This window comes from Sturnus vulgaris, chromosome 7 (assembly GCF_052056855.1).
Source record: "Sturnus vulgaris isolate bStuVul1 chromosome 7, bStuVul1.hap1, whole genome shotgun sequence".
NCBI lineage: Eukaryota > Metazoa > Chordata > Aves > Passeriformes > Sturnidae > Sturnus > Sturnus vulgaris.
The window spans coordinates 33541030-33568379 of record NC_142249.1 but is presented as its reverse complement, the minus strand read 5'-3'; the positions used below and the strand labels follow the sequence as shown (position 1 = coordinate 33568379).

The 27350-nt window shown below is 43.1% G+C and overlaps 1 protein-coding gene across 2 annotated transcripts; it reads left to right on the top strand.

Moving 5' to 3' along the window:
- The first annotated feature begins 544 nt into the window (after positions 1–544).
- INSIG2 (insulin induced gene 2) lies at positions 545–16930 on the top strand. Of its 2 annotated transcripts, XR_015804913.1 has the most exons (7): positions 545–644; positions 4621–4957; positions 7145–7269; positions 9344–9510; positions 9921–10020; positions 10482–11796; positions 16588–16930. XR_015804913.1 is itself a non-coding variant. In XM_014871832.2 (6 exons), the coding sequence occupies exons 2-6, from the start codon at positions 4714–4716 to the stop codon at positions 10521–10523; spliced, it is 678 nt and encodes a 225-aa protein (XP_014727318.1). In that variant the 5' UTR covers positions 545–644; positions 4621–4713; the 3' UTR covers positions 10524–12948. The 2 variants fall into 2 exon arrangements, 1 of the variants encoding a protein (XP_014727318.1); XM_014871832.2 differs by lacking the exon at positions 16588–16930 and having other exon boundaries at positions 10482–12948.
- Positions 16931–27350: the final 10420 nt, after the last annotated feature.

Genomic DNA, 27350 nt, shown 5'->3' with positions numbered 1-27350 from the left:
GGAAAGTCCTTGTGGGATCAGGTGCTCAGGAGGGCTGGAACTGGGCTGGCAGCTTCAGATGGGGACAAGGACTTCATTCCCAGAGCGAAGGTGGAACAGGCTGTGGTACTGCCCCCAGCCCAGCTGGGACAGTGCTCATGGGGCAAACAGCCCAACACATCCAGCTTTTCTTTTAATTACTGTATCACACAATGTAAAGAATTGGAAGGAACCTTAAAGATCATCCAATCCTAACGCCCCTGCCATGGGCAGGGACACCTCCCACTAGACTGGGCTGACCAAGGCCTTATCCAACCTGGCCTTGAACACTGCCAGGGTTGGGGCATCCACAACACCCTGGGCAACTGTTCCAGTGTCTCACCACTCACAGTAAAGAACTTCTTTCTAACACCTAACCCAAATTTCCCGTCTTTCAATTTGCACACAGGACTCGAAGTGAAGTGTTCCTCTTGCAAACGCCGTGGCACTCCTCTGGACGCGCTGCGGAGCGGCGATACCCAAGGGCTCTCCGTGGCTCTCCGAGGGCCGGGGGCCGGCGGAGCATCCCCGGCTCCCCCCGCTCTGCCCTGCCCGGCTCGGCCGAGGCCCGGCCGGCGCTGCGGAGGCTGCGCGGGGCGGGGACTGCGGAACATGGCGGAGGCCGAGTGAGTCCCGGCGCTGCGGAGGGGCCGGGCCGGGCTGGGCCGGGGCTGTGGAGCTGCGGGACGGGAGGACGGGATCGGATGGGACGTGACGGGACGGGACGAGCCGAGCCGGGCGGGCAGCGGCACCCCTCGGCCCTGTGCTGCCCGCGGGCCCGGGCGGTGCTTCGGGGCCTGGGGGCGACGGAGGGAGAGGCCGGTGGAGCTGTTCCCTGGCAGCCGGGACAGCCTGTGCCCAGCGGGGCTTCCCGGGCCCGCGGCCCCTTAGGGCGAGCCGGGCTGGGCCGGGCTCCCCCGGGCCGGGGTCTGGGACAGAACCCCCGCGCTCGATTCCCAAGCGGCGATGGTTTGCTTTGCTTTGCTTTGCTTTTGGCGTTGCCTCGCTGCAGACGGATGGTTCCTTGCCATCTCATGCGTGGTGTTGGCCAAATAAACCTCCTCGTTCTCGGCCTCACCGCTCCCGGTGTGTCCGTGTGGTGTCAGAAGTTGTGAATCGCTCCGGTGCGCAGGGAGAGCGCAGGGGAGCAGGACGGATCTTCTCCTTAGGAGACAGTTAAGTGACTAAGTGTTTGAAAGTGTCTAGGGTGATAATGTACTTGTTAACTTTTTGCGCAATGCCAGACACCGTGTGCCTGCCTTGCAAGTCGTGTACAGTTCACGGTGTGTTGAAAAGCTTGGGTCGAGTCCTGCCAGCGAGGAAGGAAGTGCAGCTGAGGCTCTGGCAGTGCCAAGCCTGCAGCTTTCAGTGCGGTGTTACAGCTGGGAATGTGCATTCCCAGGAAATGAAGGCTCAGAAGGCTTGTTGGTTCAATATGTTGTGATCTGTTCCTATCTGAGAGGAAACCTTGCAGTAAAACATAAGGCTTAAAAGGAGATAGAGTCTCTGCTGTCTGCAGGAACAGTGGCCTCCTAGTCAGAAGGAACTGGAATCTTTAGAGAGTAATTTGATTTCCATAAAAGATGATGATAGTATATATCTGTGCTGTGCCAGGGCATTGTGAGTGTAGGCTGTCTGGGGCATTGAAGAATCTTTTCTGAGCACTGATCACTTTGCTCTGTTCCCCAGTTGCTGTGTAGCATGCCAGAACATCTTTGGGTCAGTGGAAAATCTAGAAACCGATAAAACAACTAGGAATGATATGTGTAGGGTGAGAAACCAGGTGCGAATGACTGCATCATGCTAGTTTCAGACCTTGAATTACTTTTATAGACATCTGTCAATATGTACCTACCCAGGTGCCCTTGCTGTGGTCAGGCTGTTTGCCTGCTAATAAAAAGATGTTGTTCATATATTGAATAACTTGCACCTGCACTGGTTGTGCAGAAGCAGTAAGTGATTTCCTTCCTGTTGCACCTAAATAAGCCTTCAGAATTAAATATGTATTTGCTGAATGGCATATTAAAAAAGTGGAAGTTACACAAATGCAGGTTTTATGATTTGAAAGTAATTTATACCAGAATAAAATTGGACTTTTATTTGATCACCAGCATTTCTAGGAGACAAACCAGTAAGAGCCAATCAGTGTTTACCTAAGTATTGCTATGTGGGACAGCTGATGATTCTTAATTAGGCTGAAGGTTTCTGTAGTTGAAAATTTAGAAGCAGAGTCTTGTGTGAGGGAGAGACCAAGAGAGAATGTAAAATGCGGAAATAATCAATGCAGGGGAGTTATTAATAGATTTCATCAGACAAGAACTTGAGCTGATCTCCCTCAGTATTTGAGGGGTGGAACCAGGTGATTTCTAAGGTCTCTTCCAACCCAAAACATCCTATGGTTCTGTTTTTGTTGATAACCTTGATGCACAAAATAGGGTACAGTAAGATGCTTGCTGGTGACCCAAAGCTGGCAACATTTACAGGGCCAAAGAGGACTGAGAGATCCTGCCGGAAAAATGGATTGAAGTTGAGTGTCAGAATTGAATAATACCTTAGGGCTGAAATGCAGTGTGTAAGGTCTGGAGCTGGTACCAGTGAACAAGGGCTTCAGTGACAGGAAAGAAGAGTGACTTGAATGTAGTAAAGGATCACAGGACATGAGCAAACCACTTTATGACTGGCAAAATAAACTGTTATCCTGTGTGCTGACCTAAAAGATGTAAAAGCATGAACTTTCTTATATATCAGCTTGGGTCATGCATTTAAAAAAAGGGCTATGCAGACTTCAGGAAATGCCAAAAGCTGTTGGGATGGTGAAGAGTTAGTTAAGAGCTTAGCTTATTTCCCTAGGCAAGCTAAAGCTGAGAAGGGACACAACAGTTTGAAAACCCATGTTAGGCACAGTATTCCTGCAAGTTTGTAACTGGGAGCTACAGCCTCCAATGCCAATGTGTTGAAAAGACTCCTGTAAATTCTGCTAATTCTGGTGATCACCTGGTGGGCAAAGCCCCAAGGGACACAAGGGAGACTCTCAGCTGAAATAGTGATGTTTTTGTGACTCCATGGTTTCTTTGCTGAAGGTTGAATGTATGATCCAAGCTCCAGTGGCGTGCCATCCAGAGCAGGGCAGAAAAATCTGGAGCATCTCCTTTTTACTTGAAGGAAGTGTTGCAGTGCCAGCCTTGATACAGACATCAAGGCTGGCAGTGTGATGCAGGAAGCAGACTAAGAAGCCTGACATCTTGGTGGTTCTCTTTCCCCCCAAGAAGTGTTCATGATTACAAGGAACCTGGGGAATTGGCTGTGTAGAAGAGAGCCTGAGTTCTTAGGAAGACACTGTTGCTTCCCCAAACTGCCAGTGGGAAGTTTTGTACTAAGAGAATTTTTTTCTTTTTTCCCTTTTTTTTTTTTCCTGTCTTTTGAAACTTTTTTCCTGTGATGGAGTATGCCATGGTGTGGCATCACATCTGTGGAGTTGACTGGAGTGTCTTAACCAGCCTGGATATATTTAACTTCTCTTTTGGCTTTCAGTCAGCAGAAACGAATGAATGCTGAGTCTTCTACTCTGCTGCTGTATCTCTGGAGAGCTTCCTTGGGATCAGCTGGAGCTGAGAAGAAAGGGGATGCATGTTCTGTTTTGGCTCCCCATGTGCCATAAATAAGAGTTAACAGAAGCTGCTACCAGCTGGCAGTTTCAAATTTAAAAACAATGTCGGGGCTTTTTTTCTGAAGTTCCAGGTGGCTAAGCTGTCTATCAGAATCGTTGTTATACATGAATGTGGCACTGAATCCATGTATAACAAGGCTCATGATGGACAGGTTTTGTTTTTTTCTAAGAAAGGGATTGGGATGGAACTCTGCCATTCCTGTAGTGCCGGCAGTTACTCATGTCAGAGGCTTCCTAGTGTGAAGGCAGGTGGAGCTCCTTTTCCTTTGCCCTCAGGTGCTTCTGTGCCTGATTACAGTTTGTAGTAATGTATGGAAGTTTTCACCAGACCTATGTGTTACTTCGGTAAATATTTCTCTGGGTTGAAGGTACTGCTCTGGTTTGCTGAGCTGTTTGCTCTTTCTGGAGGTTACAAAACATATGTGCTGCAGGATTGCTGAAATTCTGACTCCAGTCTGAAAGTTACTTCTCAGATTTCACTTTCCAGTTGAGAAATGTTTTTTGGTGCTTCTTTGAGAAAAGAGATCTCTGAACCTCTGTGGCTGACTTGGAATTGAGAGCTGTGTTTACTTGCTGATGAATTATATAACCTCCAGTTGTTGCTTCAGACAATTTATTCTTACTGCAAAGCAAGCCTTTCTTCCATCTGATACCTGTGTTGTTTCTTCACTTCCTGGAATGTACTTTCACATTCCTGGTTGTCCCATCCCACGTGTTTACTCCTCTGTCTCCTAGTAGAAAAAGCTATTTGTGAAACCCGATTCCTTTGTAAGGCATTTTTGCAGCTGTGATTGATTTTGCTATCAAATTGCCTCTTCAGAAAATACTGAAAAAAATGTAGTAGGCGTTTTTTAACCCAATCTCCAAATAACTTAAGAGAAATACATGTAGTGTTTCTTATATCTGAATTTTCACTCATTTTTAATATTTTTCAGGGTTTGGGTTTCTCCTAATTGAAGAGAGTCAAATATTGTTTGCAAGTGAATCCTCAGTCGGCCTCTTGGATGCCTCTGGTAACTTAAGAAGTCATGGCAGAAAATGATGCAATGCCAACTTTACCAAAAAAGTGTGGCCCCTACATTTCATCTGTAACCAGTCGTGGCATGAATTTGGTAATTCGTGGTGTAGTGCTGTTTTTTATTGGTGTATTTCTTGCATTAGTATTAAACTTGCTTCAGATCCAGAGAAACGTTACTCTCTTCCCTCCTGACGTGATCACAAGCATCTTCTCCTCAGCTTGGTGGGTTCCACCTTGCTGTGGCACAGCATCAGGTAAGTTCAGTCGTGTGTGTATGCCTGGTGTGCTGATGTAGTTAGGTAGCTGAAAGAAACTGTGAGAGGTAGGGAAGATAAAAAATTCCCTTTCAGCATCACTGTCCTTGTTTAGCTGCTGATATCCTTCTGATCTCCCCAATGATCTCTCCACAAATATGCATCCAGGAATTAGGTTTTTGCCAACTTGTCTTACTGTAATATTGTTAACAGAGCATAACAAAGCTTTGTTTTTTTCTGCTGGGTTTGAACTTAACAGATGTGAGGAGGTGGTGCTGCTGCTGCTGACCTGGAGTTGGATTACAGGAGCTTGCTCCCAGACAGCCCTTGAAAATACCCTGGTGGTGTCAGACTGTGCAGCACACAGTGCCTTGGTTAAGCACAGCAAACACCTTGAGAAATACTCCCTTTTGTGGAGCTGGGAGCCCTGCCTGTGTCTGGGAGCTGAGGCCAGGCTGCAGTTGGCAGCTGTAGGGGCACAGTGCAGAACAGAGGACCTCCATGCAGTTGGGTATCTCAGATGATGTGAACATGCTCCATTTCTCCCATGGCCATGCAGAGAGTTGATCATTCTCTGTGTCTAGCCAGTTTAAGTGAGTTGACTGCTGTAGATAGTAAGAAATAACCTTTCTCTTCTCCTTTCAAGTATCAAGGTATATTCCATGTTACAGGCATGATGGAGTTTGACTTTCTACCTGACTCTGAAGATCACTGGTCCTTAGGGTCAGTTTCATGCTTTACTAAGGGAATATTCTTAGCAGCCAGTACTGGAGGATTCTGCTTTGGTGAATCTGTTCTTACAGGGGTTATCTTCCTAGAGGCAAATTTTAATCAGATTGAGAAGCTCACAATTCTGAGTATTAATGTGAGTCAATAAATTTGCTTTTGAGATGGAATCACTGTTTTACTAATGGTACTGTTTGATTTTAGTACTTGATTTTAAGCTGATTTAGAGATACTACAGCCTTAAATGGCTTTTCCCAGCAGGAGTCACCCCTGTTGAAGTGTTCAGGGGTTTTTTTTTCATAATCAGTCTTCTCCATTTTCTTTCCTTATCTTCTCTGCTGGCATACATACAGGGAACCTCTGTGGTAAATGCTGATAATTCACCCGTTTTCTTACCATTTGTACTTGCAAAGCCTTCCTGGAATTGACGTGAACATTTCTCTGCAGTATGGTTTATTATTATGAACAGAATAAAGGTATTTTGCATATTTATAATCAGTGGTGATCGAGGCTGCATTCAGAGAAGTCCTTTCATCCATCACCGTTATTAGTCATGAGTTTGGCCCAAGGCCTTTGGCAAGAAAATTGCTCAGGGAGGTTTTTTTTCTGCTCCAGCTTTACTGGTGATTTATTTTCCTGAATCCTGGAGATCAGTTTCCTCTGTGGCAGAATAAAGAGCATTTGCAGTGTTACCCCCAGCAGTGTGCTGGACTGAAGGCACTGGAGTCTGTACTGATGGCTCAGGCTCTGTTGTGCTCACACCACTACAGTCTAACATTAAGGCACCATTATTGTTCCTTAGTGGAGTTGGTAAAAGTCTTTTTAGCTGCACTTGGAGTAGAGAACACATTTGTGAAGAAATATTGAAAGAGCATTGCAATTCCCTGGGGCTGGAATTCCTGTTTGCTTTCTGTATTCAACAGATACCATGGACTCTTGGCTTTCTGTCTTCTGGGTGAGCTTGAGAGTAGCATTGAAGAAGAGAAAAACATTATCAAACAAAGCCTGCTTGTAACAAGGACGAAACAAAACACAAAATATTAATATTATAAGCAACACCACTACTGTGGTGTGTTGGTTTTGCAGTTATTTTAAACATGTTTGATGTGTGAGATTTTTGGAAGTGCCAACATGTAAGCTCTTAATGCTCTTTCTGAACTACAGTGCAGGTTTTGGTGTAGGAGAGAGAGCTCTGTCATCCTCTGCCCCTGGTTCAAATTGTCTCTGTATTGCTACTTCTGCTGTAGTAGCTGAAGATGCTGCTGAACTTTACAGGGCTTTTTTAAATAATGAAACTCTTTGAAATTCCTCTTTTTTTACAATGTGTATTTTTGTGCTGTTTATCCTTAAAATTTGTGTTTTAGTAGTGACTGTAATTGTCAGAATCTAGATAGCCTTTATTCTAGTTAAATGTTGCCAGTGCTTTAACTTCAGAGCCTTTTTTCTTTGCTATCTCCACAGCTGTGATTGGATTATTGTACCCCTGCATGGACAGACATCTGGGAGAGCCACATAAGTTCAAGAGAGAATGGTCCAGTGTAATGCGATGTGTAGCAGTCTTTGTGGGAATAAACCATGCTAGTGCTGTATCCTATAATCAAATGACATTGGTGGCAACAAATGGGTTTCCTCTTGAAAAAAGCTCACACAGTCAGTCATGGTGAATTGGTGTTAAAGGTGTACCAGGCAGCGTTTTTGCAGAGGAAATGCAGAATATGTGTTAGTGTCAAACTAGTAGCAGTTTTGGAGTTAATGAGTTTCACATCTTTTTCTGAAAAATACTTTCATTAGGAATGTCTCAATTTTGGGCTTTCTCTTACTTAGAGTCTTTATTTTCTTTGAATAATTAAAGTGTGGGAAGATATTAATGTAGTAGGTATTATAGAAAAGTGCTTTAGGTTGCTGCAAGCTGATGTCCTTTTAATACCATACCTCTTAATACCAAGAGCTTGAGGCCCTCTCTTGAGGTCATGAGTGAAGCACATGCACTTTGCAGAGAGTGGGGAAAACTCAGGACCTGGAATACCCAGGACTGTACAATGCCAGGAAATGTTGTTACCCCTTTCTGCAAAGGATGCCTTCCTTGATGCCAGGAGAGTACTGGGTGACTGGATGCTTTTCTCATGTACTGGATGCTTCTCTCATGGTGCATCTTTCTGGCAGTGCTGTGGGTCTGAGAGGCTTTCTGCAGTTATGCCTAGTGCCTCCTCTGTCAGCTAAAACCAGGGTCTGCTGGTGAAAACTGGGGTCTTGTAAAGAAAGTTGATCATCTCTGTGACGCTCATCTCCATCTGTGTCAGCTCCAACACAGTTCACAAAAATGGTGCTAGAAGTTCTGTTCTTGTACTACTGAATCTCCTCATTCCCAGGAAGAGAGGGCACATGAAGTGAAAGGTGGGAGAGCTGGCTGAATTCTCGCTGAGGTTGTCTGGCCCCTCATGGGTTTTGTTGTTGTGTGGTTTTCTCTGCTGTCCTGTATGGTTGGATGAGCTGGAGCTGCCGAGGTTCCGAGTCACTCCCACTGTCCCTCCCGAACCTCACTCTCCTTGCCAGAGATGCACTCGTGTGCTGCTGTGGTTCTCACTGACCTGGCCTGTACCTGTTGGGTGAGCCTGTGGCAATTTTGCTGCTTTTAAGAAATAAGAGTTGACAGCTCCTTTTTACACGGGTCTGATAATTTACAGCGAATTTTCTGCAGTTCCCTAACAGCTGTTCCCCATATCCCAGGACATCAGTTATGTACTGTCTGTATTTCCTGCTTGACAGCTCTCCAGACTGCTTTCTCTTCAGCTGTTGCCAGTTTTGCACATTGCCAGATTTGGTGAGGGTTCTGTCTTCTTTGACACTTTTTCTGAAGCTATTGATTTTTATCCTGTAATTATTTATTTCAGTTAGTCAAACTTGTTTCTCATTTCCACTAGGTCTCTCTCCAGATTTTTGTGAGGAAATAGGACAGTGGTTTTTATACTGTCATCCCATAAATTTGCTTTCAGGCCTATGAAACATGACAAGCCCCTCTTTAATTACCTGTTTTGAACGGGAGTAATGAGAATGAGTTAGTGTTTCCAAAACATTTTGAAGGATGTGAAACACACAAAGATATCTGAAGTGACTTCACAATTCTTTCACAAGCTGACAAAACTGACTTTCAATGTTGATTTGCATTAACACTTTCCAGTAATATTTTCATTTTGATTTATAGAACACATCAGCATTTTAATATTGAGTTGAATGCAATCATGTAATTGAAAACATGTAAAATCATGTAATTGAAACGAAATTGCAATTAAAAGTGATAAATACAGGGTGTTTTTGTAAATCCCTGTCGGTTGAAGAAATTTAACGCTGGATTTAAGATTTCATATTGAGTGTAATAAAGGGCCAGGTGAGGATGAGAAGTAACATGTTCATTGTGCGTCTGTATAAAATGCTTGATTGTTTGGTAGATGAAGAGGCTCTTCAGTTGTGTACCGTGCAAAGACCCTAAAATCTGAAGAAGTGTCATAAGTTCTTAGTTTCCTGAAATACTGACAATACAGTAGCACTGTGCTTGTATTAATGGTATTTTTTTTCTGTTGTTCCAAAATAGAAACAGAATGATAAAAATTGCTTTATAGTTGTACATGGTATTTCTAAGCTTATCCTTAACAGCCAGCTCAGAAGGTGGATTTTGCCAACAATATCCAGCTGTCTCTCACGTTGGCAGCCCTGTCCATTGGGCTATGGTGGACCTTTGATAGGTCACGAAGTGGTTTTGGTCTTGGAGTAGGAATTGCTTTCCTGGCCACGTTGGTGTCACAGCTTCTGGTGTACAATGGAGTTTATCAGTAAGTATTTGCTCCCCTAAGGTGAAATGATAATGTTCTGAAGCTGTAACATTAAATCAGGGTAACTGAAGGGGTACAATTTGACATGATTTTCAAAGCTGTCAGCACCTAATTTTGAGCACAGCATAGATTGGACTGTTCATGAAAGCTCTTACGTGTGTGTGAGAAGTGTTGGAAATGCTAACTGAAATAAAATTGCTGCCTCGCCAACGATGTAACACACTTTGTTTGGTTGAATAAATGCAGCTATAATCAATAAGAAGCCTCCTTTGTTGTTTGCTGCAAGAAATTAAATTTCTATAATGTGTATCTTTTTGCGTTAAAATGTCCTAATAATTGTGAATTTGTCTTGTGATTGGAAGACTCTCTGTATTGCACAGCTGAGCTCAAAAATGTGCCTTCTTTTGCAGATACACATCCCCAGACTTCCTCTATGTCCGTTCCTGGTTGCCATGTATATTTTTTGCTGGTGGAATAACAATGGGCAATATTGGCAGGCAGCTGGCAATGGTGAGTCTGGAGGAGGGGGGATGATTGCCTTCCAATAAAAGTTTAAATGTACATATCATTTTTTCTTCCATATATACCAGCCAGCTATTTGGCTCAAGGGTATGCAGTGGGGTAGGAGCCAACAATCATTTTTTATTGATGTACTTAGTGAGCTGATCATACTGTACATCAGAGCACGCCCATGCTTTGCTCTGTACACTCTATTACATGCTTTCAGGACCATGAGCTGAGTAAGAGCTCCTGTATTTGGGGAGAAATCAGGCCATCCCCAAAGCCTGACCTGCTCATGGGACGCAAATTGCAGCCACCAGTATGTGCACAGAACTTAAGGAGATCAAACTTATCTGGGTGGAGTTTAATAAGAGTTATTTTATCACCCATTTTGTAGAAAAATCACTTATTTTAAGTATTTTTCACTAGTTATGTATGTTAATATTATTTTGTCAACTTCTGTTTTTCAGTATGAATGCAAAGTCATTGCAGAGAAGTCTCATGAGGACTGAGAAGAAACAATATGCACCTTTGAAACAGGAAAATGTCTGACAAATGACTGTTGGAGGAGCATAAGGAACACTTGACTATTGAAATTGCCAAAATGCAATTTTTTTCCCTTAAGTGGTATACTTTACTGCAATCTGTGATTGCTGCTTCTATAGAAACCTTGATGTCTGATTTTGATTACTGTGAAGTTACAATAGTATGCAATACATTTGACAATATTGGTTCAATTATAGGATTCTTTATTCCAAATCTAAACAGTTTACCATGAATTCCTGTATGTCTGTAATATTGCAGTGCCAAACTGAACCTTTGCACTACGTTTCTGTAGCTGAAACTTCTTCATTCACTTTATCTTGAAAGTTTTGAGGAATTTGTTCTTAACAGCTAGTGAAAGACAGAGGGGGTTCATGTTTAGCAATGAAGATCTCTTTCCATGATGATAGCCCATAATATCTATATGAAATTTATGGATTACAGGTGAACTTTGATGCAATAAGTAACTGATTTACGCCTATTAACACAGTATATAATTCTTCTGACTCACATTACAGGTGAGGAAACTCAATGCAGGTTTCATGGGTTATTGCCATAGCATTTCATTTATCTCTGCTGCGTGCCCAGTATCACAGAAATGGAAACTGAGTCTGGAAACTATTTGCTAATTTTCCCCTGGTATGCCCAGCATCTCTGTTTGGTTTTGAATTTATGTGAATCATGGACAGATTCTGGAACTGCTTGTGTGCAAAACAGAATACAGTTCAGGTCATTTTTGTACAATCCTTTAAGCTGATTTGTGTCGATAGGAAAAACAACTTAGGGAGTTTTTATTGCAAAATTTAATTCTGCTGGAGTAAATCAGCCACTACCATATAGTGTCATAAAGCCCTCCATTACCAATGTTACTCTTGGTGGTCCTTGCCCACCCCCTGCTCAGTTGGCAGGGATCAGCAGGGCTGTATTTTGGGTACTGATGGAGCCCTCATTGCTGTTACTGTGTCCAGGCAACCATAAATGCATTTGTTCTTGCAGCAGTTTTCTGAGGTAGAGAAATGTTTTTAGCCTGTTTGACAGACAGCCTGGTAGGACAGCGAGCTGAAATAGACTGTGTGCTGAGCAGTTCCCTTCTTAAGGAGGATTGTAGTGGGTGACCCATATTTGGGGGCATACATGGAATTTTCTCTTGACTTTGCAGCTCCCTTATAACACCGTGAGCTAGAAGAAGTGCCAGAAGGCAGAAAGCAGATTTCAAGAGGACACTGCTAACCTGTGCCTGCAGTGAGTTTGGCGTGGGATGTCTCTACTTTGTTTTCCTCTTCTGTCTTTGTTGATGATATTTAAATGTTTTTGTTTTCCTGTTTTGTCTTTAAGTACAATTTTTTAAGTCTTCCATGAAAGGTTTATAAGACATGTTGCAGTCACCTAGGGAGGCTGGAGTTGGTCCAAAGAACAAATAGATGTTTAGACAAGTTTTCGTTAATAATTGTGTGAATGCGTTGTACACAAAGCTTGAACTAGGCAACTTTTTCAGTCTTACCTGCTTTCCTCCAAGTCTGAAAAGTGTGGAATCAGCACTTCCAAAAGCATTGTAACAAAATACATGGTCACAAAAGGAAAATTTCTTGAATGGGAATTTGTAAGAATAATAAATAATCATAAGATGTATGAAGAACTTGGTTCTGCAGCTCCACAAAGTGTCATCACCTGCAGCCCACTGTCCTGGGATGATAATTCAGGAAAGCACTTACAGAGGCACTTTGCTTTAAGCAGAGGCAGAACATGGCTAAGTAGATCCCTGACCAGAGATTTTCTCTTAATCAAACCATATGGCAATAAGAAACATTTTATTAACAAAACCAAGAAGCTGGGCAGGAATGTAGAGTGAGTTTCTTTAGGCAGGCTGGCAATTTGCTGAAGATGCTGTCGAGTCTCTGTCTTACAGTATTTCACCTCATCCACCTTTACTTCAACAAATAGCTTCAGCTTGGTGGACAGTGTGAGAAGTCCCTATAGAGTTATCAGGGCATGAGTGGCATAAAAATTCAGATGTTTCTTACCTTAGCTGTAGGGAATAACATTGTACCTCAGTTGCCAGTGTGCTGACTTGGTGAACAGTGTAGTTTCATCATGACCAACGAGTGTGTACAACTGAAGATGAGTTGTTTTTGTTACTCCCTTGGTGGTAGAACTGCTGTTACCTGCCAGTCTCAATACTTACACAGAAGCAGCCTTGTGTGTGTTGAAATGTGCAGTATGTGAGAAGTGGTTCTTGTGCATCTGTGGCACCCACTTTGCAGCACTTTGCACTCAGATTCAGCTAAACCTGGTTAGACTGTGCTGTCCGCTGACTTTTAAATTTCATTTTGGAAATTTTGAGCATGTTGCGCAAAGGCAGCAATCATCCAAAATAAATTTGGGTGGAGTCCTTTATTATATGTGTCTTGCTGTTTTTATTTTTACTTGACTAACATCAATACAGGATAACATTGTGGGTGTCCTGTTGTTTCAAACTGCTGTGGTTTTATGGCTGATGTGTTCAAACCACGATGACAATGCTGACACAGCCTTAACTTTAGTGGTGTGGACATGCTACTACTGTATAGCATGTAGTTATAACATTAGGCTGTCTTAAAAATGTTGTTCAATAAAGAATAAGGTATATTTTAGATATAACTTTAAAAACCTCTTCACCAATTAACTCTTGTAAAGTCTATGCTGTTTAAACTGGCAAATTGCTGTTAAAAGCAAAATGTGCATTAAACACAATTGCAACCTTGATTGATAGGTTTCTTCTTTCTTTAAGAAATTACATTGATATTTAAAATACACTGAGTCACCTTCTATCAGCAATCTCATAATAATTCTCACCATTTAGCTGGCATATTGCACATCTGTATAAAAATAGTGAAAAAGAAGCAGGGAAGATCAAATCAGCTGTGATTCTATCTTAATTACCATGCTGAGCAGCCTTGGAAAATCTACTCATTTGAATCTGCAATGGGAATAAGATAACTTCATTCACAATACAGAAAATAGAGATTTGGATATAAATAGCTACTATGGATATGAAAAAAACCAAGACACAAATGGCAGGGAAATTCATAATATATTTGTATTTATTAATGTTGTGGTCTGGATATGAAGTGAATGTTACTTTGGTATTCACAGACTGCATTCATTGTGCCCATCACTGTCTCAGAAAAGATGTGATAAAGAGAGGTTTGGAAATGTAATGGAAAAGCATCCAGGCAGAGGTGAGGAAAGAGTGGGAAGAGAGGTACATGGGGGTTTGGGATGCAGTCCCACAGCAGGGCAGCACCACAGGTGAAAGCTGGAAGGAGTGCAGGGGATGAGTGGAAAAGTTCTGTTTGTGTTGATGACCTGTGGCCCAAAATTCCTAACTCCGCTGTCAAAGTGCAGCATCCTGGGCATGCCACGTATCTGACCAGGCAGGTTACAGCCATGGGTAAAAATAACCACAATTTTGGATAGTAAGCACTAAGATTAGCCAAAAGCATACGAGTAAAGGTGTTTTGCTGGAAACTTAACTTCTGCCTTCCATCTGTAGCCTCAGAGAATGCAAATTCCAGGTCCTTCCAGCCTGATGGTGTCGAATGGAAAGTTACTTGGGTTATGAGGGAATATTCCAATATTCCTGATGCTGAGCTATCAGGCTCTTGAAAAATGCATCCTGTGCCTCTCATTATAACACTGTAAGCAGCTAGGAGGAGAGTGAACAAAGAAACTTCTCCACAGCTCCTTTACTTCCCTGCTGCCATCTGGCTGGAAGCTGCCACGGGGACCTGTGGGCATACACCAGTCCTCCCTTTTTTTCTTTCCTGCTACATAAGGAAGGAACATAATTCTACGCCTCGCATCACCAGACATTTTGCTTATGCTTTTTACATTTTGGAGCAATGTTACTGATAATTCCTGATGGCAGTAGGTGAACAGAACCTGAGGAAGTGATGTTAGATCAGATCAGTGCTGGTGAAAGTACGTGCACAGCTGGGCAGAGGGAACATGGGCCCTGCCATGGGAATAACTATCTGATGCTGTTAGTTCTGATGCCAGTACTAAATGCAAAGCATGAGTAATTTTGCAGCTTAATGTTCAGCACTAAACAGTAAATGAAAGGTCAGTCCAACATGTTAACTGTCATGGAATAGTAAACACTTCTTTAATTGCTTCAGGCAGTCAGCTTGGATTTTTGGTGTGTCTGTTGTCATGTTTTGAGCAGCATGGTCCAGAGCCTTGTCCTGATTACCTCCTTCCCCAGTCAAATGACAAAGCCTCAAATTAAAGGATAAACTTTATGCCTGGGCTTTTCAGGCAGCATACTGGGAGTTTGTGTTTTGAATGTTTAAAAGCAGTGCTGGGGAAGAAGTAGGGGTTATTTCTTGATCCGATGAGAGCTGAAATTCGGGTTGAAATGTAGTTTGGCATTTTCTTGAGGTTTTCCTTTCTCGTTCTTTGGTTCTGAAGCACAGAAGTTCAATAGCTCCTGTTGCACATCCACACTTTTTTAGTCTGCCCAGCACTGTAGCAGAGAGGAGGCAATATATAGAAACAAAAAGGAATGTAAAGCAAAGGGACAGCTACTAATTTTCTTCAGGCCAAGCTGGTTGAGTGCTCTGTGTCCAGTGTGCCCTGTACATCTGTGTCAGATGCACAACCTGCAGCATTTCCAGACTGAGGTTCATAGGATTCACTTTCTGTACTGGCAGCAGTTCTGCCTTGTCTTTGTCAACCACCCCTGCAGGAGGTCACCTATTTTGTTTTAGTTCTGCGGGGATATGTGCACATATTACAGAGCATTTGCAGTGGCAAGCGTAGCCATAAGATCTGCTTTTTATGACTTTGTTGGTAGAAATTCTCTGAAATTGTGCCTTTGAAACAAATATGGCAAAATATTTATTGAAGGAAAAGTCTATGTTTATAAATATGTCTCTGTCTGAATTCATTATGTAGTTTTGCTGTTTCTGTTCTCTGATTAGTTCAGTGTACATCTTGTGACGAACATATAGATATTTCATAGTTTTTGGTAATCAAACCTGTAAACAAGGTTTGTTTCACAGAATTATTGGGAAAAAAGGTTTGCACTAAAAGGAAAGTTGTGAGTAATAGGGTTGCACCCTAATTTACCATATAGAAATTATGCAAGGTGAGCCTCCAGCATTTTCCATAATGTTGCAAGAAGGAAAAGGACAGTAATTGATCATTCTGACTGTACCGAGTTTCAAAACAAGGGTAAGGGGAGTCTTACGGATACATTTGTGTTGATTTGTTCTGCTCTCAGCTGCTCTCCAAAGGCATCACCTCGTTGGCAGTGATCACCAGAATATGTTTGGGCTTGTTTTTCTCTATCCCAGATGTGCCAGTTATTCCCTCAGTGTCTAGGGATGCCTGAGGTAAGCCTAGCTATGCCACCGGAGAATTTTCATGGGCATGTGGCTTTAGCAACTTCTTGCTTAGATTGACACATTCCATGTGAACTTTGTAAGAAACTATTGGTCTGGCCCAGGGCACTGGTTGGTAATGTTGAGGTAAAGTGAGGGATGTGACTCCACGGTGTTCAGGTGGGGTGAAAGGATGCACAATGCCTGTAAGGACATCAAGTGCATGTGTTAATTAAGGTTCCAACAAAGAGCCAAGTTGCCCTGCTCTGCAGAGCATCACTTCTTGTCTCAAGGGGTGAGACGTGCCACTAATGTGCCAAAGAGAGACGAGCATGCTTTCTTCCTCCTCCTTACTCTTCCTTTGCACAATACATAGGAGCCTGAGCTAAGGACAGTTAATCCTGCACTTGAAGCCAGGACTATGTATAGGCTGAGATATACTGAAAGACTCCACTGTTTCTGTTTAAAAACAAATGCTTGTTCTGAGCTGCACGTCAAGTGCAATCGTTGCTGAATGAACTGACGTGCAAAGCCAAGTTCTCAGCCAGGCTGGCGAAACTCCATCAGTTTCAGTGGATATGCAGCATTTCATGCTGGTTGGGAATTTGGCCCACTGTGTTTGAAAGGGATGAAGTTGTTTAGACCTTACTTCTTTTCTCATCTGATACAGGTCAAAAAAATTCCTGCATTGTGCAACACGTAAGAGCAGCACACCGCAGAGTCTGTCTTCCCCTCCTCTCTTTCAGCACTGATGAAAACTGTCATCCTCCTCTGTGATTTGCAGTGTGTGCTTTTTATATGGGATATCAGCACTTCAGAAGAATCAGATCTGGCAGAGCAGATTAATAATGATGCAAATACAAAATGTTGGCCACTGATGAGCTTGTTGTCATAGATGCTTGCCACAATCCTGCCTTTTTTTTTTGTCCACTATTTTGCCTGTAGGAAATTCAGCTGAGGCTTTGTGTTGGGTCTGTGCCTGCTCTGATTAAACTAAGGAGAGTGAAAGAATACTGCTTTGTGTGGTTTCAGATCCTCTTACCTACCAGTTTCCTCAAGTCAGTGTATCATGCAAAAATGGTGCCAGAGTAGTGGCTTGAAGAAGATGAATTGAAAGATCCTGAAGACTGATGGTTTAAGGACATGAATCAATGAGGTGATGTGTCCACTGTGGGGATAGGTGGTATAAGAAGCATTAGATATGTAGTATTATGTAGGTAATAAGTGTAGAGATGCAATGTTAAGAAATAATGGAAAGGAAGGTACGTACCTATTCCTGGAAATGTGTTTTTTTCCAGGTTAGTTCTGCAGACTTTGATCATTGCACTGGTACAGGGGATGAACTTTGGGACAGTGAAGAAGAGCAGGATGGGGGGGTCACTTGATAAGCTGGCTGGATACAAAAGAGAATTCAGTTTAGATGTCAGGTCAAAATGCCCAGCTCAAAGACAAATACCAGTGGTATTTGTATAGTACACACACGGGCTTTTTTATTTTTTAAAAAAATGTAAGTTTACAAAGGAGAAACACCTTTAAGTTCCAAAAGACAAAGAGAAGTATGACAGGTTGCTTTTGCATTCAACCCCTAGCTTTGCTGAGAGTAAACTTGAAGGTGTGAGGGAGAGTTGTTTTTTCAGACCCATCCATTCAGGGTGCTTTTTTGCACCACAGGTCTCTGGAGTTGCAGTGTATTTTGGGATATAAAACCCACTAGGTTTCACCACTCTGGATTAGCTCACAGGTAAATGAGGATGGCTGTGTTGCTCTCAGAGCCTGTGGCTTGACAAATTTGGTCCTTTAATGTGTTCTCAGGCAATAAAATAAGAATATTGAGGCTGGAGTGGTTCCCCTATCATTGCAGAGGTTCCCCTATGTATGCAGGGTCTGCATTCCCAATGCAGGCACCAGAGGTGTTCTGCAAGGGAGAGGGACCCAGTTGCTACCAGAAGCTCCCAAACTTTCAGGGGAGTTTCAAAGCTGGGGGCACAGTATGTGCTTTCTGGCATCGCCTGAATCACCTATTCATGGAGTACTTTCACTTTGCTGAGCTGTCAGACCCCGGTAATTTGTGATTTCCAAGGTCACAGTAACTAAAGAAACCCAGAGCGATGTGGTGAGGTTGGTCATGGAGCTGGTACAGGGATGGGACCTCGGCAGGGCTCTGTGCAACACACTCCTGATGTCTCTTGCACAGCTGCTCTGAGGTGCACGATGAGATTTCACTGAGGAAGGACAGAAACAGGTGACTGACACTTTTAAAGACAGATCTTTGTGGGATTTGATGCCCTAGCTAATGCTGACTGATGTTAAAGGGACTTCATGGATTGGAAACCTTGCCAGAAAAATTGTTCTACTTGAGTCCAGATAAATGGTGGGCATCACTTTGGCATCTCTTAAATTATTAAGGCTTGTTCATCCTGGTATCTAAAAGTCTTGAAGGCAGTATCTTATCACCATGTCATTGTTTCCCTGAGATGGTTCACAATATTGTTTACCATGAGCACTGTTTCATCTTGTTGTTGATTAAAACAGTGACTTCCAGCTTAATCTCTCTGTGAGAATAAAGTGGTTCAGATACTAATTTTCCTATACTTCTTCAGTATGAGGCTTCTCTTCAACGCAATACTATTTTTAATTAATTCAGCTGACCCTTTGTTATAATTGCTAATGTAAAAAATGCTGATTAATGCCCAGGCACAGCACCTACTTAAAAAAAACCAAAAAGTCTGAATTTATTCTGGTAGACAGCTAATACCTAAAACATACATCTTGGAGCATTTACATATATCCTTAGCTTCTGGGATGTCTTCATCATGCTGATATGCCTGAGGTCTGACGTGAGTTGTTGGATGATGCCACCTCCGTTCCTGGGAGCAGAACGTGGATTTTTTGAAGTGTGGGCCGTGGTGGGACCTTGAAGGTGGCTGCAAGCAGAAGATGGAGACCTGTCTGTTCTTCTTCTCCCCACTGGTTCAAAGAAAGCCACCAAAGCAGTACTCTGAGCCAAGTGGTAATTGTACACTTTTGATTTACAGTTATCTGAGTGTTGAGAAAAAAAAATAGTTTCTTTTCAGCGCCGTCTTGTCAAAATGCCAAATGCCGCTTGTTTTTGACATTTTCAGCTACTGTTAAATAATAGTCTTGCTTCTGTCACAGCTAATGTTGACTTGAAGGCAGTTGTGCATCTCTCAACTCAAATGCTAAGCAGACAGGCTTGGGTCTTGACAAATATTTTTCTGGGCTTGCCCAAGACAAGTAAAAATGAGCTTCTAGTTAATAGTTTGTTTTAAAATTCAAATCGGTGAAATAGGCAATTAAAAAAATGACAATTTTCATCAAAATTTGCAAATTAAATGTCTCTTTGCAGTCAGAGTGGGTTCAAGAAACTGCAATAGATAATTGCTATTTGAAATCAGTGAAGTATCCAGCATTTTAGGGCCATGAGGATTGTGGCTGTTCTGCCTTAGTAAACCTTGATTGATTTGGTAAATAAGCATTTCAACTTCTCTCTTTAAAATAAATAAGCAATTTTATTGCTTTATTGCTTACCCCTGTATGGGAGGTAAACAAGCTCTCAAGCAGCAGCCCTGTAATATCATGAGCCCAAGTGCCATCTGTCACCGAGAATTCTGTCCCTTTATGCACAATAGCTTCTTATGGCATTAGGTCCATTGTAGGTTAATTGATTAGCAGAGATCCTCCTTTCAGTTGTTCCTGCTTTTCTTCGCTAAAGGACCGTATCTCTCATCTCCATTTCCTTTTCTCTCTCCCGTATTAGCATACTAATCACACTGAACTCCCACTGCTAAAAAACTCTATCCATTTCATGCTGGGGGAGGGGAGGAGGAATAAGCCAGCTTTTCCTGGGAGATTTGCGGATGCTGTTTTTTTATGATGGTTGGGAGGGAGGAAAAGAAAGGAAGAGGTGGTGGCAGAGGTGAATAATGCAGGCTCTCGTGTGCCAGTGAAAGCTGAGTCTGTGGCTGCATAAATATTGAACACGTTTGAGAAGCACTATTAAAATAAATATCAAAGGCAGCGTTGCTCACACATCTGTTTCTCCTCAAAATTTGCCACAGCGCTCTCCATTTGTTTTCTCTCCAGCTGTTAACACCTGTCTTTCTGTCAGTGGTAATAATGCAATTTTAGGTGGGCTACGGAGCTGACAGTGACATGAAAGAATTCTCTATTTTTGATGTAAGAAATTCCTTTTTCGAGATTAAAAAGAGCCCAGTGAACAAAGATATATCCTTGTGCTAATACTTCAGAGCAGTGTATAGGGGGTTTGTTGTTGTTTTAGGATGACTTTTTATCAAACTCCACAGAGTTGGGCTTGTATTGAACAGCTGAACTTGAACTAGATGAGACATCCTACAGTGGGTAGCTACTGCTTGCCTTTGTAGTTATCATTTTATTGCTGACATATATTCCAAAGGTTGTGTGTGCATAGTGCTCCTGTCTCCATGTGATGCTTGTTATCTAACCTCATCAAAAGTGTATGCTGTGCATTGATTGCTAGCAGAGAACGCACATCCAGCCGTGATGTCTTCTTTATTTACCTCTCAAATGAGCACACTATGCACAGGGCTGACTGAGAAAGTGCTTTATGCCTTTGCAGTAGCCATCAGCAGAAGGGTCATAGGAAATGTTCAGCTCTCTTGGCGTTGAAGATGATAAGACAGATCCTCAAATAATGTAAGCTGAGAGAGCCCATTTACTGTGCTTTTTTACCTAATGCAGAAGGAAAAGCTATTTATTCCTTTTGGCCTATAGAAACACATCCTGAGATTTAGGGCAAAAGCACTGATGAACCACACCAGAAATAGCCCAGGTAAGGCACAGGCTCAAGACTGTTGAGCTTTTGTTTAGTCCTCATGCCACCTTCTCCTGCAAGGCAGTCCATGGGTGGTGAAGCTCCCATGCACTGTGGACCTGTACATTTCCATCCATAATTCCTAGCTGTGCCATAATCCCAAGGAGAAGAATGTGGGTGAACTTTGCAGGTCTTGCAGCACAGGTTGTTTTTGCTGCCTGGGTGGAGCTGAGCTGGCAGACAGGGTTTGTCAAGAAATGCCTGGGTGCAGCGTGGCAAGTAGATGTCCCCAGGTTTGGTTTGTCTTTGAGTGGTAGGTACAGTTTGATCAGACACTTCAATAATGAATTATCCTTCTCCTTCTGAAGGTCCTACATGACGATTTATGGGCATGTTATTCTTTAAATAATGAATGAAATGGGTCAATTTTCAAAAATACAAACTTGCATAAAAATTTGTCACCAGGGAACTAAAACTGACCATACAGCAAATAGCCCTCAAGGTCAGAAATCACCATCTTTGTTATCTGTGGGAGCATATGGAAGTATGAACCACATCATGGCCAGCCTGGCCCTGTCAGCCACCACTTGCAGAGCTTCACAGGCATCAGTCAAGGAGGCAGCTCGGGGAACACGGGCTCCCAGGAGCAGCATTCCAGGGAAGGATCCCGGTCCATGAACTGTAATGGTTAATGCTGAGGGACTGTGGAGTCACAGGCTGCCCTTGGCACGGCAGCTGCACTTCCCCACGGCGATTCCTTGTGCAATGCCTGTTTATTCAGGCTTCACACAGGGATGGAACATTTGACCCATTGTGTGGGAGCGGGTGGAGGAGAGGAATTTCCCGAAGCGCTCTGTGCTGGCGGCGCTCTTCTGCCATTAAAGCAGCGAGGGGGTCGGGGGGCTCATTGTTTTCCAGTGGGAGAGGATTTGGGCCAAGGCTGAGCCCTTCAAAAAGTCCCACTCCAAAGATCTGCAATAATAGAAAATTGAACCCAACTGTAACTCCGGAAAAGAGAGATGATGTTATAGCATGAAGCACTCCTTCATGTTTTCACTTTGCCATGGCGGCTGCGTGTGCTTTGGATAAAGTTTCTTACATGTTTAGTGCTTGCTGGAATATTTTCCACTGCCTGGGGGAAAATTCCGAGGTGCCAAAATCCACTGTCACCCTCAAGTCACCTCTCCCATTTTTTAAGTGCTGTTAGTGCTGATCAGTATCCACACTGTAGCGGAGCTCTTGGTATCTCTCAGAAACTCAAATATTGTGCAAATTACAGCCAGGATGTTCAGGGAGCAGAAAGTCCCTTTCATAGCAGATGGCAGCAGCCCACAATGTCCTGTAATCGAAACATAAAATATTACTACTTTTGCATGCTGTGTTTGGGAAGATTTGCCAAAGAGTAGTTAGGTTTCATAGGCTCAGAGAAGTTTCTTCAGTAGGAAATAAGTTGTTTGGAGGGTTTGGCTTTGGGAGGCTTTTTTTCTTGTTATTACCAAATAGATCTGTCTTCAATCTGCAAGTGCAGCGGGTCTCTGAATATGGCATTGTCACAGAAGTAGTTTGGAAAAGGCTGTACTTCACTACAGCAGAGCCCAAGAGCTTAAAAGGTCTTATAAACCTGCTTGGGCTGACTGATTTGGCATTGCTTCAGAGGCCTTTGCCCTGGGGAAGTTGTAGGGTCTGGCTGCTCTTGGGACAGGCGCCTCAAACAGGAGGGTTGGTCTGATGTGGCTTTAGCTGAGCGCAGTTCTGCTCCCAGATGATAAATGGAGCTGTACACGGAGTGTGCAGAAAAGAGCATCCTTCCTCCCGGACACAAATTACTTTCTAGTTTCTGCAGGCTGCATGGTTGTGATTTTTCGCGCCGATGTAATCTGTATTGGGTGTAATGTTACATAATGCGCGATTAAAGACCAGTGATGACTAAGAAGGTAAGTGATCAAATATTTTACCCGAGACACATACACACATCATTTATCTCACTTTTCTCACAGAAGAAATTAAACCCAGTTTCCTTAGCTGTTAGTCCAAGCAAATGAAAACCTGGCTTTGATTAAGCATTGATCCTTCTGCCTCACTTTCTCCAGGAGATGTTACTCAAATTTTGGGATAACATCAGTCCTTTGAATGGTTCTCAACAAGTCCCAGTCCATATGGTTTCTTTTGTGGAGCAAAGAAATCAAATCACTTGGGTTATTCTAGAGGTTGTAATGCCGTGGCAAGGAAGTTCTCATACTTGTTACAGAGGCCTGCTGGCCGAAATATTCTCCCATCCTAGATGGGAAAACTTGTGGTTTATGCCACCCTAGCACAGATAATTTTACCCAAATCATGGCTCTGTTACATTTCTTTTCTTCTGAATATATAAGTCCCAAACAGGCTGCCAGTATGAATGATGAGCCATAACAACTGATGAAGCAAGAAAAACATCAGGATGCCTTGAATGAGAGAATGAATGAGAGAAAACAAAGCCTTTTGTGCAAAAAATCTTCAGTATAAGATGGCTGCACATCTGTCCATGGATACTCCAGTCTTACATCCTGTTCCCTGACCTCTCCTGTACTACTCAGCTGTTCTTTGAGTTATTTAGGAAAGAGTAAATTGGCATGACATCAACTTATTTCAACATCAGCACCTAAATCTGAAGAGCTTCTCCGTGGGACATTCCCAGGGTTGGTCACATATCCTGAAGTTTCTTCCTCTCTATAACTTGCCAAAGTCATTGTAAAACTGGCCTCAAATCCAGCAAATTTCCAACTGGGTGACTGCAGCACAGCTGCTGTCCCAGCTCCTCCATAGTCCTGGGCCTTGCAGCAGCTTCTTCACACAGATGAGAAACCCAAGCCAAGCAGCAGGGCACTTAATAGGAGCCTCACATCTGATATGTTCATTTTTTTAAGTGCAATGAATTATACATTTCCAGCCAAATTCAGAGCATTCTGTTTGCTCATCACAAAAGCCACCAGCACAGCTGGCAGCTGTCCCCCTGCCTCGTTTGATGGGAAGGGCTGTAAATAACCCCGTAGCCAAATTCCGGGTGAACAGCGTGGGTGTAAGGCACTGCAATCCTGCTGCAAACCCCACTGTGCCAAGGAGGCAGCCCAACATGGAACAGGACAGAACTTTTAATGTCTATGCAGTAACAAATTGATTAGAGATGGAGTCGGGCCACGGATGCTGAACAGGAATTGAAAGGTTTCCAAAATTTGAGAGTATTTATATTAGTTTAAACATTTGAAACTTTCCAAACATTAATGACCAGATTTTTATTTTTTTTTTTTTTTAACTTCTCTGGCAGGTACCAGAGGAGGGTGTGCAATGAAATATTTTTTTCCAGGCTTTGCAACACGTGCCCTCACACAACTATCCTCTGTCTTTTCTTTCACAAGGCTGGCATTGGGATTGTGGTGTTTGGTGAGCAGGCAGCCCTTGGGTTACAGAGGTGCTCAACCTCCATGTTTTTGCTCCACTGAAGCTTCACTCCATTCAGGCTGAAATATGAAGTGTTAAAAATTGCTGTCTCCCTCCTTCCAGTTGCATTCCTGAGGGAAATTCTGGAAGGTGGCCAAACCTAATAGAAGGCAGGAGCCTTGTAGCAGCCTGTGCTGGGAATGCCTGCAGCTGCCAGAGCATCATGGTGCTGGCTGGCCATGGGGAGAGGAGCAGTAGCACCATTTCCTCTGTGCTCATCACCCACTTCTGTGCCTCATTTTTTTTCTCTCTGTCATCCAGAGTCGAATCATGGCATCACAGCTCTTGGGCTCTTGTGGAGAAGGAATCGACACTCCTGGCCTTGCACTAGAGAATGGCAGGAAAAGGCAGCCAGAGGGAGCAGAAGTCAGGAAAATGTGTCCTCTCCACCTTGACTGCAGGCATCTGGAGCACAGATCCTCACTTCCACTAGAAAACATGACCCAGTGGTAGCACACTGCTTCTGAATTGGTAGTGCATTCTGCTTCTGGACTGAAATGCTTGTGGAAGAGAGGAGCACTGTTCCACTTACTTATGCCAAGAATTTATGTTCGGGGTGAGGGAGAAGGGAAACTTAATTAAAAATATGTACATAGAAAAATCAGGAAGCAACAAATAGTAGTGGTGAAGACTGAAATTCATGGGCTCCAGTGTTCAGAGCCAAAGGTACACACAAAAATACCCTTCAGTGATCAGGCCTTTGACAAGCTTGAACTGTGTGTTAAACAAAAACCAGAAAAGCTTACAGAGACATTCATGAAAAGGTATTAGTCAAACAGATGTCCTTGTGTGGAGGGGCAGAGCCTGCAGGGTGTCAGCTCAGACAAGCACTGTCTGTCCCTCCTGCAAAGAGTCTCCCTCTCTCTTTTGAGGTCTGTCAGTCCCAAAGGCACTTTGGGGCAAGGAGGGTTCTGAGCTGTGAGCAGGGCCATGCCCAGCTCCTGCTCTGAAGGCTGCAGCAGAGCAGCCTCACTCTGTGTGAGTTGTTGTCATACTGGAGGGGAGCTTGGGAAGGTTTCAGTCGCCTTGGAGGGGATTCAGCTGCTCTAGCTCAGGTGTCCCACACTCCATGGGCCAGCCCTGCTCTCCCCTGCAGATGTGGGGTCTCACACCAGCTGCCCTTCCTCCCTGCCAGCCTCACACCGATGTCTCAGCTTCCCAGACAATCCCACCTGACACCAGAGACTGATGTTTCAGCTGCTGATCTTCACCTTCTGGGCTTTAACTCCTCCACATACACATTGGCAGACTGTGCCTCGTTCTAAAAGATTCTGAGAGGAGAATTCAGGAACAGAGGGAAAGGCTTTATGGTCTCCAGTGCAAATTACCACTCCTAAGAGAAAAAACATGCCCAGATTCTGAGATAAGTGGCTGTTTTGCTAATCAGAAAATGGCAGTAGTGGATCTGGATGTAATTGAGCTCCACTGGTACTATCTGGAATAACATGAAATGTTATAACCTGGAAGGACGTTGCTAGGGCTGTGCCAGAAAGAATCTTAGTACAGATGTGGATGAAATTTAATCAAAATATCTTAGGGTTGAAAAGCATGCTGCTGTTTTCTTTCTCATCCATGTTTTAATAGAGCCATTTTTCCATGGAACCTGGCCACCAGTTCTGTCTCCTGAAGCCACGCTGAGCCAGATTCTGCTTGAGGCACACATGAGATGCCATGAAAAACCCTGCCCTGGCCACTGTGCTTTGTGATATGAAGCACAACACTCCTTTCAGCAGCAGTGCTGAGGAAAACTTCTTGGAGAGGTTTCTCCTTTTTTTCCACGTGGGAGTGTTTTCACTGTACCATCTCCAAGAAAGCTCTGCCCTGGCTTTGTCTGGGTCTGCCTTTCCTCAAATATGCAATATATCAGCTGCTCTACTGTGTTTTGTTCCCAAAATGGGAAGTTTTCTTTGTTTTTCTGGTGGAAATATCTACCTGGATCTGATGAACAGGGATTAGATTTTCAGCATTGGACACTTCAATGCTGCAGAGCCAGTGCTGAAGCTCTAAGAGGCAGAAAGATTTTCCACGGGGAAAATCCTTCAGCACAGGATGCTCCATCAAAAGGAGAGGGCTTGTGTTTCTTGAGGGAACAAAAAGACATCTGTCTGACACCTTCCAATGGGTTCTCAATCCTGAAATGGACTAGGAGAAAACAATGAACTTTTGAGGATTTTTAACTTAAAAAAAAAATGCAGGCAGTGTACTGCATGTTTTTATGACAAGTTTTTGCAGCTTGGGCTCTTTTAAGAAGTTCAGGTTTCTTCCTTGGACTACATGCTAAAAAGCAATGACTATGGAATTTAAGCCACTTTTATTTCATAGATGCAGTGTGTTATTTTACATATCCAAATTATTCCAAGATAACAATAGGCCTAGGTTTTACTGTAGCTTGTCATAATAAAAAATGCAATTTTAAAAAAGTTTATTTCTCTAAAAAAAATACATCTAATTTAAATGAAAATTATATTTACAATCCAGCTGGAACTACAGTTCCAGCTGCTGTGGAATCCAACTCATTTCTAAAGCAAGGAAGTCCTAGGGATTAGTTTTTTTCATCACTAATAAATTTCAGCTTATTTTCAGTCCAAATGTGTTTAGCTTGAGCTTGCAGCTACCAGATCCTTCTGTACCTCAGCCTGTTGGCTTAAAGAGCCCTCTGCTGTCAGAATTACCTCTCTTGATATTATGTGTAGGTGATAACAAAATTATTGCTGAATTTTCATTTTACTGAATTACATAGGCTGATCTTTGCACCATAAAGCAGGTTTTTTCCAAATGCTGAATCATTTCCTTGGCTCTTTTTTGGAATCAGTTTCAGGCTGCCCATGTGTCTTTTCTGGTTTTGGCAGTCAGGGAGCCCTGGCTCCTCTCTGGGAATGCACAGGAGGAGGGGGATGGTAGTGGTGGGACAGCGACTCCAGCACTGCTGGATTTCACTCGAGATAAAAATGGACAGGTTGATAATATGTCAACACTGCCATTTCTTCAAGTGTAATTTTTATTTCCATAGTTACCATTTGGGCATTTTGCTGAAAGAAGAGGCTGAAAAAGTCATCTGTGGCAAGCTCCTTGCAGCCTAAAATTTCCCAATCTCCCCTTCTTTGTGTGAGCCCAAAGCACTGTCCAGCAGGACTGCAGCTAATGAA